General features: G+C 58.0%; 1 protein-coding gene across 2 annotated transcripts in view; it reads right to left on the reverse strand.

Annotated features, from left to right (window-relative positions):
* PHACTR3 (phosphatase and actin regulator 3) overlaps window positions 1-4145 on the reverse strand; it is a 101565-nt gene extending 97420 nt beyond the window's left edge. The window contains exons 1-2 of one of the 2 annotated variants that reach the window (XM_047852204.1): window positions 3989-4145; window positions 344-421 (exon numbers count right to left, since the gene is read on the reverse strand). In XM_047852204.1, the coding sequence (XP_047708160.1) occupies window positions 344-421; window positions 3989-4145 (235 nt within the window). Of the gene's footprint in view, window positions 1-343; window positions 422-1607; window positions 1942-3988 lie in introns of those variants that run through there. The other variant, XM_047852205.1, reaches the window with a different exon arrangement.
* Window positions 4146-14433: the final 10288 nt, after the last annotated feature.

The raw sequence follows: 14433 nt of genomic DNA on the forward strand, positions 1-14433 counted from the left end.
AGACGGCCGTGCGAGTAAAAACAACTCGCCCGCATCAGGAACAATGACGTCAACAGGAAAAAACCAAAAGCCAATCCTGCCACTTCGTGGGGAACCAGGACCCGGCAGCGGCCTGGCCCGGGCCCAGCTAGGGCAGGAAGCCGCCAGACGTGGCCCCACAGGCGTTAGCTCCGGGCCACTTGCAGAGGTGGCCCTGTAACCTGATGGAGGGACCCGACGGTGAATGGCCTCCTTCGGGTCCAGCCCCTGTATCCCGATACCCGGCTTCCCGGATCACCGTTCTGCCCTTGACCTTTGCCGGGCACCCTGGCCCAGCATCTGCCACCGTGGCGGCCCCACTTACCCCGCTCCATCATCTCCAGGAGACCCTTCTTGATGAGCTCCTCCCGACCTTGCCTGCCGGCCATCTTCTTCTCCAGTGCTGCACAACATACAAATAGGCCGGTGAGTCACGGGCAAGACCACGGGGCTGGGGGCCACCGGGCGGGGAGCGCCGTTGGGGACTTCCAAGCTTTTTTACTACGCAGCCTGATGAGCGTTGCACGTACGCACGGCGGAGGGGAGCACATTGAGCGCACTGTTCAAGGCAGTGATTTCTGTGATTCATCTGCAAAGCAATGCCTCGGCTAACGCTTCCTTACGCTGACTCCTGCACATGCCTACCTTCCGCCAAAGGCTCCCCAACTTACCGGCCCAGGACCGCACCCTCCCTCCACCCCCAACACCCGGGGGCGCTTTTCTGTGGGTCCTGTTATGTTTCCAGACACCCTGGTGGCTCTAGAGCTCTGGTCAGAACATGGTCTTTTGTGACCACTGCCTTCCCAGAAGTTCCTCCGAGAAAACCCCGGGTTTTAAAGCTTTCAGAGAAGTTGCCAGACAGGGAGGGAGGATGGGGGTGGGGCCCGGCCAGGGTGCCAGCTCCCACTCACCCCTACTCGCGAGGCCAGGGGCTCACTCTCCTTGCCGGTCTCCTTTTCCTCATCTGTCCAGAAAACGATCTGCCTACAGTTAGAACTCAATTTCCAAATATGACCCCATGCAATTCCTTGGACCCCCTTCTTTGAAAGATGCAAATTGCTGGCTACTAAGCCTGATCCCAGAGGGCCTATGGGTCACCCGTGTGTGCCAGCACTCTGCCCGGTGAGGGCTGCAGCGGGGAGCACAGACCGGAGCCGGCCTCTCCCCTCGGAGCTTAAAGACTGGCAGCAGAGGACAAACAGGTAAGGACGAGGAAGTTACTTAGCCAAAAATATCTACTGAGCACGCGCTGGGGTGTCCCTGGGAAGCAGAAACAATTCAGGGCTCGAGTGGGAGCCAGCCGGCAGGGATAACAGAGCTGCTCAAATGCTTAGAACTAATAAAGCATTAACTGAGCACCTACGTTGTAAAGGCATGGGGGAGCCAGACAGGCATGGCCTCCGCCTGGAGGCAGCGCTGGGGAAGCTGGATGAGAAGCATCTACACCTGGGGCCGTGGAATGACCCAGAACCAGAGGGACTGGGAGGTAGGGGTCTGGGAAGCCCAGGCTGTGCTGGAATGTCCGGGCCGACCTCCCTCAGGGCGCTCACACCGACAGCTGAAGACGGACAGGGAAAAGCCAAACATACCAGCAGGAAGACGTTTTCCGGCAAAGGGAGCATAATTTCCTTTTTTAGTCCAATTTCCAATCCAATGTCCGGGGACCAGAAGTATGCACGAAACTGAGACACTGAACTCTGACTTTGGGAAGTGTGAGTAGAGGGGCTGCTGTCCAGCCTCACAGACAGGGGTGCGCAGAACGGGGGTGGAGGTCCAAAGAGCCGCGTGATCAGCCAGCCAGCTCGGGTCACGCTCACGGGGGCCCGGCTCACACACAGGACATTGTCTGCTCTGACTCCTGAGCCCTCCCAACACCCCAAAGAGGCAGCTGCGAGGGTCTGCTGTCCCGTCTCAGGGGGCCGCCCCTGTCACCGAGCCAGCCCCCCACAGCAGGTGCCGGCTCGGGGCCACTTCCCCAGCTGCAGCCTCTGGGAGCCGTCCCCATGACGCTGCCCCTCCCGCCCCGCCCAGACCACTGCCGGCTTCGTTAGTGTCTTGAAATCACCTTCAGATTGACTTCCTCTCACGCTAACCAATAGTGCTTGTGAAATGGCGTTTTTGAAAAGCTGAAATAACTACCATCCCACACTTTGCGGGGAAGAATGGTCTGGAATAAGTAAACGAAATGCAGTCCTGCTCCTGAGATGGCCAGATGCCTGATAAAGGGCCTCCAGGTGGGGATCCTGCAGGTATTAACCTGGAGACCTTCCATGCATCTACAAGAACCCCACAGCATCCTGACGAACCTCCAGGCCACTCAGTGGCAGCACAGTGCCGAGGGGGCCTGCACGGCTCAACCCTCCAATCCCACGGCCCAGAGAGCATCAGGGGCTCCCCAGGTCACGGAGGCCACCCTGCTCTGGGCCCTGGTGCCTTCTCCAACTCCATGCCTTTGAGTGAACTGTTCCCTCTGCTGCAATGCTTTGCCCTGCTTTTCTCAAGGGGCCAATCACATCTCAGTTCAACGGTGCCTCCTCACCCGAGCCTTCTCAGATCTGCCCACCCACCGCACCCCTCCGCACTCCTCCCCAGCACCTGCTCAGCTCCCCTGGGGCCCCACCGGAGCCGTGACGTCTCGCATGCTTGCACGCATGCTCACTGGTCTGTCGCCCCACTCCCCGCTGGGCGGAGAGCCCTCAGTGCACAGGGCCTGGGTCCCCCGTCTACTCTGTCCCTGGCACACAGGAGGTGTTTGAGATTCCCGCAGTAACACTGATGTGCTGCCCTTGTGGACAAGGAGAACGGGTCAATCAGCTTCTCAGGGGGTTAAAAATAATTTGTAAAACGTGTAACAGGTGTGAGGGAAAGACCTGTTGGGGTAGCCCTGTCTCTGCACGCCGCACGGCTTCAGGGCTGGGAAGGAGACAGGGGCCCTGGGGACCGTCAGAGACAGCAGCCCGAGACGGGCACTTACCAGGCTGGTCCCCAAGGCCTAGACTAATTCCACATGCGCGTCTCCCTCACTAATTGTTTCCAGCCGTAGCTAACAGGTGCACAGCTCAGCGCGAGGCCCATGGGGTTTGCTTCTCACGGCACCGGCCCCCCTCCCCTTCACCAAGGACACCCTCTCACTCGAGAACCAGACCTTGGCCGCGGGACCGGCTTGCCCTCCCTGAGATGGGCGGGGTCACGGGAACGTGGGTGACGGGAGACGTGGGTGCTCTGAGTGTCTGGTTGGTCACTGCTCGCTATCACTGCCTGCTGTATGGCTGTCACCACGTGTCCGCGTGGTTGTCTCGTGGCCGTAGCTCCTGGCGTGGATTTCGAGGGGGCAGGGGCAACGGTCCAACCCGCCGCAACCCAACTTCCCACAGAGCTGGGACCGGCAGGGTGTGAGGATGGGGCCGCAGGTGAGTGACGGAAGGGGGCTTCTGGACCCGGTGGTGGGAGGGCGTTGGGGGGGCACTGCCTGTGGGCACCCTCCTCGGGAAGAGCTTAGGAGCCCTGGAGCCGGCGGCCCTGGCTTCCAGCAAGAGGAGGAGCCTGCGGGAATTGGGGCCGAGATGAGGGCCCTGGCCCTCTGAATCACCTGGGGGGGCTCCTAGGGACGGCAGGCCCCCGAAGTGCGGGTCCGGGGGTGGGGGCTGGGCGCGTGCTACTGCAGTGTGGTCGGCAAGGACTGCCGTCACCAGCTGGCCTCCCTGCCCCGCAGGGACCCCCAGGTGCGCATGAACAAGGTCCCATCCACCCGTGTGCCCCGTGGGTCTGGGCGGGCAGTGGGCTGCAGGTGTGCCCAGTGCTGGCCCCGCCCCCAGCCAGGTGGGTGGGGCCTGTGCCAGAGGAAGGAAGGGACCCAAAGGCGGAGCAGCCCCTGCTGTGGGAGCCCGCTCCCCCGTGGGGGAGGGGGAGACAACATCAGCATCGAGAAGCTCAGGGACAGTGGCACCGGCTCCCTGTCCCCCATGCTCACCGGATGTGGTCTGCTTCAGTTTTTCGTTTTTCTTCTTCCTCCATTTCCAGGGCTTGAAGATCCTGCCCAGGGTGGCCAGTTTGCTGTTCCTCCTCACGGGGGGGGTTCGGGTCCCTGAGACCAGATACTCGGAGCGCGCTGGGGGGGCTGGGTCCATCTCATCTGCAAGGGGAGCACACCAAGGAGGGGCCAGGTGATCACCAATCCCGCGTGGCTCCCCTCACCCACGGGGCCACCGGTGATTCTCCAAAGTCCGGGGCAGAGAAGACGTCCGTGGGGCCCTCGAGCAACGGGGGACACTTGCTACTGTGGGGCCCGGGAAGAGAAAGACACATGCTTCTCCACAGTCCGCTCTGTAGTTCACGATGTGTTCATTGTTTAAGGAAAAAGATCGGTGAGAACGGAAAACAGTGCAGCGGACAAGACGGTCAAAGTGCAGAGTCACGTGAGCCAGACGGCTGCTGTCTCCACTGCCCGCCCGGACCCCTGTCCCACGGGCACAGCTCAGACCAGAGCTCGGGCCGGCGCCCGGGAGGATGGGGGAAAACCTCAAGATGCCCCAAACCCCTCCTGGGACAGGGCAGTGACGAGGCCCTGGGTGTGCTGAGTTTTAACCTCTCAGTGTCACTCGGGTGGGGGTTCACAGACCAGCCAGTGCTCCCCACCCAGCATGGCTGCCGGCACCGGTGCCCGGACCCCGGCCAGGACACCCCACGTGCACACACACACGCACACACACGTGCCACCCAGAACACATTTAGTCCCACAGCCAGTGGGTTAATTCACTTCACTGCGATGCACAAGCAGGGGCTGGGAGCCTGAGTTTATAAAGAGACAAGAAGCCCCAGAGGGGCCCAAATATGCTGGATGAGCAGGGCTGGAGTGAGGGGGTATCGGGAGGGTCCTCCGTGAGAGGCCACCAGAGGGGCCAGACCTGGCCCGGCGCCCCAGGTGATGGACGCCCCAGAGACGAGCCGCCTGGGCTAGGAGCAGCCAGCCAGGGCTCATGGCACCCAGCCCCTCCGAGCCTCAGTTTCCACACGTGTAAAAGAAAGATAATGATCGTCCCTGACATCCAGCATTCAAAGGAAAACGCAGGGTGGCCCCAGAGGCTGGAAACTTAGGTAAACATATATAACACACAGTTGATTGAGAGCATGTTACAATCCATGTAGAATGATATTAACTACGTTTTAAGACCATACAGACACTCTGGTGTCTAACACCATGCCAGTTCTGGTAGAAATTTTCACAGTAATTTCTATTATATGAGGAACAAAAGAATTATCCTGGAGTAAAAGTCACTGCTTGTTCCTGGCCAGGTACCAACTAACTTTACCCTCACAGTAAATCTATGAGATACAGGACTCCTATCATATCCATTTTACAGATGAGCACACTGAGGCTCAGAGCAGTGAGTCATCTTGTGGACCCACAGAGCGAGAAAACGCCGGAGGTCGGGCATGACCCTGCGGGGCCTGAGCCCGGACCCCTCTCGTATCTGGAAGCTGCCTCTACGGTGACTGTGTGAATTTATCTCCCGGAGCAGGACACAAATGGGTAAGACACCAGCAGAAGGCACAAAGCAGGACTGTCCCAGCCACCCAGGTTGCGCGGCCGCTCTCTCTGGCTGTTATTAATTGAGCGCTAACTACATACCGGAGACTGTCCCCGGTGGTCTACAAAGCAACCCACGTGGAAGAACAAGCTTAGGGGTGTCTTGTTGAGAGACGAGCTTGCTCGAGCTTGTCCCCAGTACCCGGCACCCAGCAGGGGCCCGGTGGCGGGGGGGGGGGAGCCAAGGAAGCCCCAGGGCACCTGTCGCGGATCCCCCCCCACCATCTCCCCAGCACCGTGCTCCAGCCGCGGGATGCAGACAGGCCCTTCTCCTCCCAGAAGCAGCTTCTGTGCCTTACCATCCTCTCCTGCCTACGGGCGCCAGGTTCAAGCGTGTGGGTCAGAGCCACACGACACAAGGAGAGCCGCTGTCCTGCGGAAGAGAACTGGCCAGGTCTCCCCAGGCCTTGGGCTGGAGTGAAAATGAAGATCCCCAGAGATGTGCGGAGGGACAATGGACCATTGTCACCACTCCACAAAAGGTGGCGTCACAGAAACACACATGCCCCACACGAGGAGTGCGGAAATCCAGAGGAGGGCACACACACGGCTCCGAGCTTCCTAGCAGCCAAAGCAAAAACAGAGCAGCACAAAGTAGAACCCGTGACCCTGGTCCAGGCCACCGGCCGCCGGCGGCTCCCCCGCATGCCCCACAAGGCCTTCCAGCCGGTCTCCCCGCGATCCCCGCCCTTACAAATATAACTGATCACATCGCCGTTCCGCACGCTCCCTGACCTTCCCCTTCTCCTGTAGCACAAAGTGCAGGTTGATCACCACGTCTGTGTAGCTCCCCAGAGCTGCTCCTGGTGGCCACCCACTCACCTCCGCCCCCTATTCACAGTCGTCATCCCTGCACGGCGACATTCACGGCACGCAGCATGCTATGGGAGGCAGTAGGGTGCGGTTGTTAAGAAAGCAGGTGCTACAACCAGGCATCTGGGGTTCACATCCTGGCTCTGTCACTCACTAACGGGGCAGGGCGTGCTGGCACCACCCCTCCCTGCACCCTCACGCCTGCCCTGGCCTCGCTGGGGAACCGAGGGCACGGGACTTCCCAAATCCCTGCCCGGGGCTCGGCCACATGGCTTGCTTGAACCCATGGAAGGTGGGCCGAGGGGCAGAGTCTCCCTCCTCGCCATCGCCTTCCTCCCCACCCTCTCCGTCCTCCCCACCATCATCATGTGAGTCCCTGGACTCCCTGCCCCCCCCCCCCCACCTCTGCCCCTAGTGGCTGGAGCAGGTACCGGGCTTCCCAATGCCCCTCTGACACACAGGGTCCTAACGCACAGCCTGGAGCACAGAAAGGGCAGGGGCCCCAAGGGCTCGAACTTGACTTGAAATTCAGCAGGAAGCCATTGAGGGATCTTCATCTCACTAAAAACAGAATAAACTGAGGGCTGATGGGGGGTGGGTGCTGGGCATCGAGGAGGGCACCTGTTGCGATGAGCACTGGGAGTTGTATGGAAGCCAATTTGACAATAAATTTCATATTAAAAAAAAAAAGATCTGATTTGTCCATTTAGCAAATACCCGCCTCGCTTGACCAGGACAGACACGTTCGTCTGAGCAACGCCTCGGGGACCTTCTGTCATCGGGGAGCAAAAGCCCAGGGCAGCAGGCTCCAGAAGGCTGAGGGCTGCACCCCCAGCACCCCCTCCCTCCTCCACCTCCCCCCCGCGGGGCTCAGCCCAGGACCAGGAGCAAGGACAGAAACGTCAGAACAGACGCTGTACCCTCCAGCGAAGGGATCACAAGCACCTCGAGGACAGAGAGGGCACGACTCTCTCCGACTGTGTGCCCGGGGGTCTGTGTGAGCAAGAGGCGGGTGTGTGTCCTCCTGGGCACACCAAGCGTGGGTGTGCACGGGGACACGTGTGTACGCAGGAGTGGCTGTGTTCCCGCACGTGTGTGTCCCGGGGTGGGGGGAGGGGGGGAGGGCGGTTGGCGCCCCTGCCCTCCTCCCTCTACCTCCAGCCCGTGAGTTCACCCAGTGTCTCTCTCGGGCTGCTGGGGAGCCCCCTTCCCCCACCGGGGGCATTTCCGGGGGTGCAGACACATTAGCACATCCCTCCAGCCTCCGAATGACACAGCGGGGCTGTTCCCGGGCCACCTCTGCCACCTGTGAAGCATTAGCAGTTAATTAATGAAACATGTTTCCCCACATCTGCGTGAGGAAGTGAAACTGGCAGCCACAGGGCAGGCGGGAGGCGTCCCGGGTTCCCAAATGATGGATGGGGCAGGTGACACGAGACAGCTCCGCCCCCCCAACACTCCAGCCCTCTCCTGGTCCCCAACCCTGCCTCCCTCCCCCACCGATGGATCCCACAGACCTACGTTGAGGTACCGCTCTAGGACAAGGCCGGGAAGGCCACCATGACTGAGCTCACTGAGCTTACGGGCTCATTTTCATGCCTGGCCCAGGGCCAGCCCCTTCCTTCATGACATCCCGTCCACCCTCGCTCCGATAGCTCTCGGACATCCTCCCGGGACGTACTGTTTACAATTGCCATCTGTCTTTCTCACCTGGACAAACGAAGTCCTGTCCGTGAGAACAGGAGCTGTGGCTGTCTCGTTCACCGTGGGCCCCTGGCATCTTTACACGGGAGGCACTCAAATGAACACCTGCTTGGCCTGTGACTCTGGTGCCTGGATCCGACCCCCGTCCATCGGACTCCAGAGTCCACTCCTTAGTGACCCCGGGCATTTCTGCTTCCCCATCTTCCATCGACTGACCTGTCTCCCTCTTCTAGCACTTGGCCTCTCCCCAAAACACACCACGGAGGGGACCCCCACTCGCTGATGACCCCCACAAGCTGAGTGGCTGGCCTCGCAGGGAAGACAGACAGACGCCCTCTCTATCAGTCAAAATCGGAAAACCGCTTTCTGCTTGCTTCATGCATTCATTCATTCCCAAACTCAGGCAGCAGGCATCAGGTGAGGCCCGCCCGGGGCCAGAGCTGCTCTGCATGGAGGGAGGCGGGCTCTGAGAAGGCTGCTGGGGGGCGGGTGATACTTGATTGCGGCCTTGGAGGTTGAGGAGCTGAATAAAGGGTGCGAATCCATCAAAGCACGACAGGACGTGGTATTTGGGCGATGGGAGATGAGGCAGAAAAGCAAGGTCTGGCGTCCTCATCTCGGAGGTCCAGAAGCCCCGTAAAACTTCCACGTGGGAGACGGACGTGCTCAGAGATGCCAACTTCCTACACTGCCGATTAACGACCAACACACACACGCACACACACGCAAATACACCTGCACGAGACTGTCATGTATTATCACCACGACTGACCATAAATAATAGGCAGAAAATAACCTCACGGTAAGAGAGGACTCTTTTAATTAAAAGTATATTGATAAGTGAATAAGAAACGACGCGGGGGCGCCTGGGTGGCCCAGTTGGTTGAGCGTCCGACTTCGGCTCAGGTCATGATCTCACGGTTGGTGGGTTCCAGCCCTGCGTCAGGCTCTGGGCTGACAGTGTGGAACCCGCTTTAGGTCCTCTGTCCACCCCCCCCCCCCGCCCCCCGCCCCGCTCCTCCCCTGCTTGCTCTCTCTCTCTCGAAAATAAACATTTAAAAATATACATAAATGAATAAAACTGTGTCGTCCTTGGTGTTACCAATTTGCCAGCGTGGGTCTGGGCACTCGAATCTGAGAGCCTTCATCCTGGAGCTCGGGGTTTCTAGAATGGGGAGGGCAGGGGAGGCACAGAGGACCAGCGCTGTGAAGGGGCCTCCCCGAGTGCCGTGTGGATGACGGCTGCAGGGAGCCTGGCTGCAGGCAGGGAGGCTCTCTGAGAGGGGACAGGCAGCATGAGGGTCGCACAGGCCGGCGAAGGGAGGGATCCAGAGATGTTGCTGAGTGAGAGCCCTCATCAGAGCCGGGAGAGCCCTCCACCTGGGGCATTGGTGCACAGGGAAGGATCAGGAACACCCAGGTCTGTTCCAGCAACAGCACATCTACGGAGCACTTGCTGTGTTGTGCGACAAGCCCCGTCCTGAGCACCGAACACGAATCAGCTCCTTTCGTTCCCATCAAGACCCTAGAAGGTGGAGGCGCTTGGGTGGCTCAGCCGGTTGAGTGTCTGAGTCTTGATTTCAGCTCAGGTGGTGATCTCGCAGTTTGTGAGTTTGAGTCCCATGCTGGGCTCTGTGCTGACAGTGGGGAGTCTGCTCGGGATTCTCTCTCTCCCTCTCTCTCTGCCCTCCCCTGCTCATGTGCTCTCTCATTCTCTCTGTTTCTCTCTCTCCAAATAAATAAATAAACTTAAAAAAAAAAAAAAAGACCTCAGCAGGTAGGCAGGTCAGTCTTTTCATCCCCCATGTGACAAGGAGGAAGCCGGAGGCACAAAGGTGTGAGATAACTTTCCCAGGTCACACAGCTAAGGTGACAGGATGCTTACAAGTCAGGATGTCCGCTCCAAAAGCCCTCATCCTAACCCCCTCGCTAGATCACATGGAGCGGGTGAAGACAGCACTGTCGGGGATGAGGGGCGAAAGCCAGGGCTGGAGCAGACCTAAGCATCAAAGCAGCATAGAGCAAAACTGTGGCACTTAGCATCGAAAGACCCACAGCTTGTGGCCAGGCCCCAAAAGATGTGCCCTGACAGCTGTCTACGAAGGAAGTTCTCAGTGTTTTAATTGAACCACCACCAGGATGCATCTGAACCTCCAAACCCAGATTTTCAAAATGGATTTTTAATTTTTTTTTTCAACGTTTATTTATTTTGGGGACAGAGAGAGACAGAGCATGAACGGGGGAGGGGCAGAGAGAGAGGGAGACACAGAATCGGAAACAGGCTCCGGGCTCCGAGCCATCAGCCCAGAGCCTGACGCGGGGCTCGAACTCACGGACCGCGAGATCGTGACCTGGCTGAAGTCGGACGCTTAACCGACTGCGCCACCCAGGCACCCCTCAAAATGGATTTTAAGTCTCCCAGATGTACAAGGACTGTGGTTTGACTGTCCCCATTCCTGGAAAATTCTTGAGTGACGACCTTAGAGCAGGATATCTGGGGAGCACTGATCAATACAGACAGAACCAGGGCCCAGAGCCGAACACCTACGTGAGTCCACTCCACGTAACCGTGGCCGGGAGTGGAGGCGGGGACAGGTCGCTGGGGTGGGGAGGGAGAGGGCAGGGATGCAGGAAGAAGGGTGAACTTACTTAAAAGGGGAGAAGAACTTCTAAGGGCCGATGGCTCTATTCCCAGGACCTCTGCGGGATTTTCCTGCTGCTCTGCGAGCCTGTCCATCAGAACCTGTGGTCCCTTACAGCCCCCGTGCAGATAACCGCGGCCTCACCAGTAAAGGCCACGAGGACCCCAAGAGCAGGCTCCCACTCCTCCTCGGGCGCCCAGCACGGCACCCGGTGTGTGGGATAAATGAATGATGGACTGAGTGAATAAATGAATGAATGAGAGACATTGATCCTGCGGTAGAAAAACTGAAGTGCAATCCAAATGCAGGTCACTGGTTATTAACAGCGACCCGGAGTCGCCTCTGCGCCCCTGGACGGCAGGAGATAATTACAATCCCTAAGCAACTTCCAGGCTTCATGCTGGCCCATCCCCTCCCCCGGCGGCCGCCACGAGCAGCCCTTGACACAGACGGAGGCTTTCTCGGCCCTGCCCGTCAGCCAAAGCGCCCAAGAAACACAGGGAAGGCAACAGGAGACCCTGGCAAGGCGTCGGAGTGAACACGAGCCCCGGGACCCTGCGGATCGAATGGACGCTTCGTCGTAGGAGAACACGGTTTAGAAGGCCGAGGGCAGCCGCCAAATTCATTGGCACGTTCATTCCAAGCAAACGACCCCAGGAGGCAGGGGCTACGTTTCCAGCTCCATTTGCCATTTGGGAAGAGGAGGCTGAGGGGACAGGACCCACGTATGGAGTCACACAGCCGGTAAGTGGCAGGGCTGGCACAGGAGCCCAGGCTTTTGGATGTAGAGCTCGCACTGGGGCAACACCAGTGTTTCCCAAAGCATGTTCCATGGAACCCTAGCTTGGGAGATGCTCTGTGGATAAAGACCGATGGGAAAATGCTGCCTACACTAGAAGCCCTCCCTGAAGGGCTGCCGCGAATGATCACAGTGAACGCTCTGAGAAGTCCTGCAGTAAGCAACCGTCTACGGCCGTTTCACCAGCTCTTCCTAAACAGACAGATTAGGCAACCCCTATTTACACCTCGTTGCCCAGACAACCATAACCATAACCACACACAGGCTGAGGCAACAACAGACTTCGAACAGGAGACGTGAGATGAAGCAGTTTAAACATATTCCTGCAGGGGGCGCCCGGGGGGCTCAGTCGGTTGAGCGTCCGACTTCGGCTCAGGTCATGATCTCGCGGTCTGTGAGTTCGAGCCCCGCGTCGGGCTCTGTGCCGACGGCTCGGAGCCTGGAGCCTGCTTCGGATTCTGTGTCTCCCTCTCTCTCTGACCCTCCCCCGTTCATGCTCTCTCTCTCTCTCTCTCTCTCGCTTTCTCTCTCAAAAAGAAACATTAAAAAAAATTTTTTAATGTATTCCTGCTAAGAAGTGTTCACGACAATTTATTTTTGGAATATAAAAGTCTTATCCCTAATATCTGGGTTCCAAAGATAACGGGATTCTCTAAGACCTTTGCAGAAGCTGGGCTTTGAAACTTCCCACGGCTCTGAGCCATGTAGCTGCCCGGGGCCCCCGCACAGCAATGGTGAGGAGAAAACAAAGACGGGACAGTGGGTACCATCTACGCCCCGACGCCACTGCAGAAACCAAGGCCTCCTCAAAGTGGTTTCTTTCTGCCTCGCACGTCTGGTGGGAAAACCAGCACACGGGACGAGAGAAACCATCTGTTTAGCATCAACCCCGTGATCCTGCCAATGGTCGCTGACGTCTGCCAGACATATGGCCGGTTCTCCAAGTGAAAATCAGCTCGAATCTGCAAATCAGGTGGGTCTGAAAAGGCTGCGTGGGGTTTGCAACGAGGAATTAGACCACGAGGGCCGTGGAGTTGGGGACGGTGAAAGGGGGGACCCGGAAGCCACCTTTGGCGTCTCGGACACCGGTGTTGTCGGCATCGCGCTTAGTAGGTTGGTCTGCACTTGCACGTCGGCAAACTCCTGCAGAAATTGCTTAGCAAGAAGCAAAGACAAAAAGCTGCTTTTAAAGACAGCCGCCTAAAGATCTTCTTCTACAGAGGGGAGAAAAACGCGTATTTCAGAGAAAGGATAAACCGTAAAACAGCGCACCGAGAGACGTCAGCATCGCACTATAAACGGAGATAAGTAATATTCCCCACTGCCTTCAAAGCCCAAGCCCCAGCCCAGACTTTCCACGCTAAAGTGTGACATGAGGCTCTTACATGCCAGTCAGAGCTTATGGACAAATGTTAATTTTTAGAAATACGCGTGCTTTTAGCATTTCTGAGAGGAATTACACACACGTAAAGGCTGGGAAGAGTCTGAGCCAACAGATTTGCATCTTGAAAATGGGTGCCACGTTCATGCCGCTCGGGTCAGGGATGGGCCAATGCTTTCTGTAAAGGGCCAGACAATCTCTGTGGCAACTACCGGGCCGCTGCATGAGAGCCATCCACGATACCTAAATAATAGGCGCGGATACGCTTTACCCAAGCTTGATTTATAAACACCAGTGGAAGGCGCACGTGCTCTGGGAGCTGACCCCTGCCTTAGGTGGTCCCTTCGGAAACGTCTTCGGGGAAAAGGCCCACTGGACGCCGGGAGAAGAAAGAAGGCGGGAAGGAATGGCTTTGGCTCAGGATCCCTTACCTTCACTCTCGCTGCTGACCCCTAGGGTCCAGCCAGTGTCACTACCCACCTCCAACTCTAGCCTCAGACTGGTTTCCCAGTATCCGCTTAAGCCTGACCCGCCCCCTGCCCCCCCCCCCCCCCCAGCAGGGCCTCGCATTACTTTCCTGCTTAATGTCACTGTGACTTTTCTGGTGAAACCCAAGACCCCAACTGTGACCCCAATCCTACTTTTATTTATTTATTTAGTTAGTTAGTTAGTTAGTTATTTAGAGAGTGAGAAAGAGAGCGGGGGAGGGGCAGAGAGAGAGAATCCCAAGCAGGTTCCACGCGCAGTCAGCACAGAGCCCGAGGCGGGGCTTGAATTCATGAAACCGTGAGGTCATGACCTGAGCCGAAATCGAGAGTCCTTTGAGCCCCCCAGGCGCCCCCAGGTGACTGCTTCTTCAAGCTGCTTCCCTCCACTATCTCTCTTCTGCTTCCCGCTCAGTTTCTCCTGACACAGGGCTGCCCCCATGCCAATCCTTCTGGAGGTAACACTCTTCCCTGATGAACTCCTACGCATACCTCACGGTCCCATCCTCCATACCCACCTGTTACGGGTTTTTCACCATAGACTTCAGTATCATTTAGAATTAGCTCTGGATTTGCCTGTCCGTGAACTGAATGTCCTTCTCGGCTATGTGACCAGGAGAGCAGGGACCAAGTGTGTCCCATGTAACCGCCCCCTGCTCAGGCCCAAACACAGAGCTCAAGAGGGTTCAGTGAGGGCTCAGCAAGCATTTGAGAACCACCTGTCCCTACCCAGGGACCTAGTGCAGGCGTAGCTGAAGTTCACAATCCTACACAATCAGACGTTTCTCAGGCTTTATACCAAGTTGAGCTCTTTCTGAACTTGATGCTTTTTAGCCACACTTTCTTGCCCCACGCCGCCTCCTTCTGGCCCCTCAGGGGTTGATGTGACGCTGCCCCCGAGACCCTCCCCTGAGAGCAAAGGCCGCCCCGCCTGAGCACCTGCACTTTGCTGTCCCCCTGGCTCCTAGCTTCACCACAAGCCCTGTCCCGGCCCCCGGCTCCCC

Source organism: Prionailurus viverrinus, chromosome A3 (genome assembly GCF_022837055.1).
Source record: "Prionailurus viverrinus isolate Anna chromosome A3, UM_Priviv_1.0, whole genome shotgun sequence".
Lineage (NCBI taxonomy): Eukaryota > Metazoa > Chordata > Mammalia > Carnivora > Felidae > Prionailurus > Prionailurus viverrinus.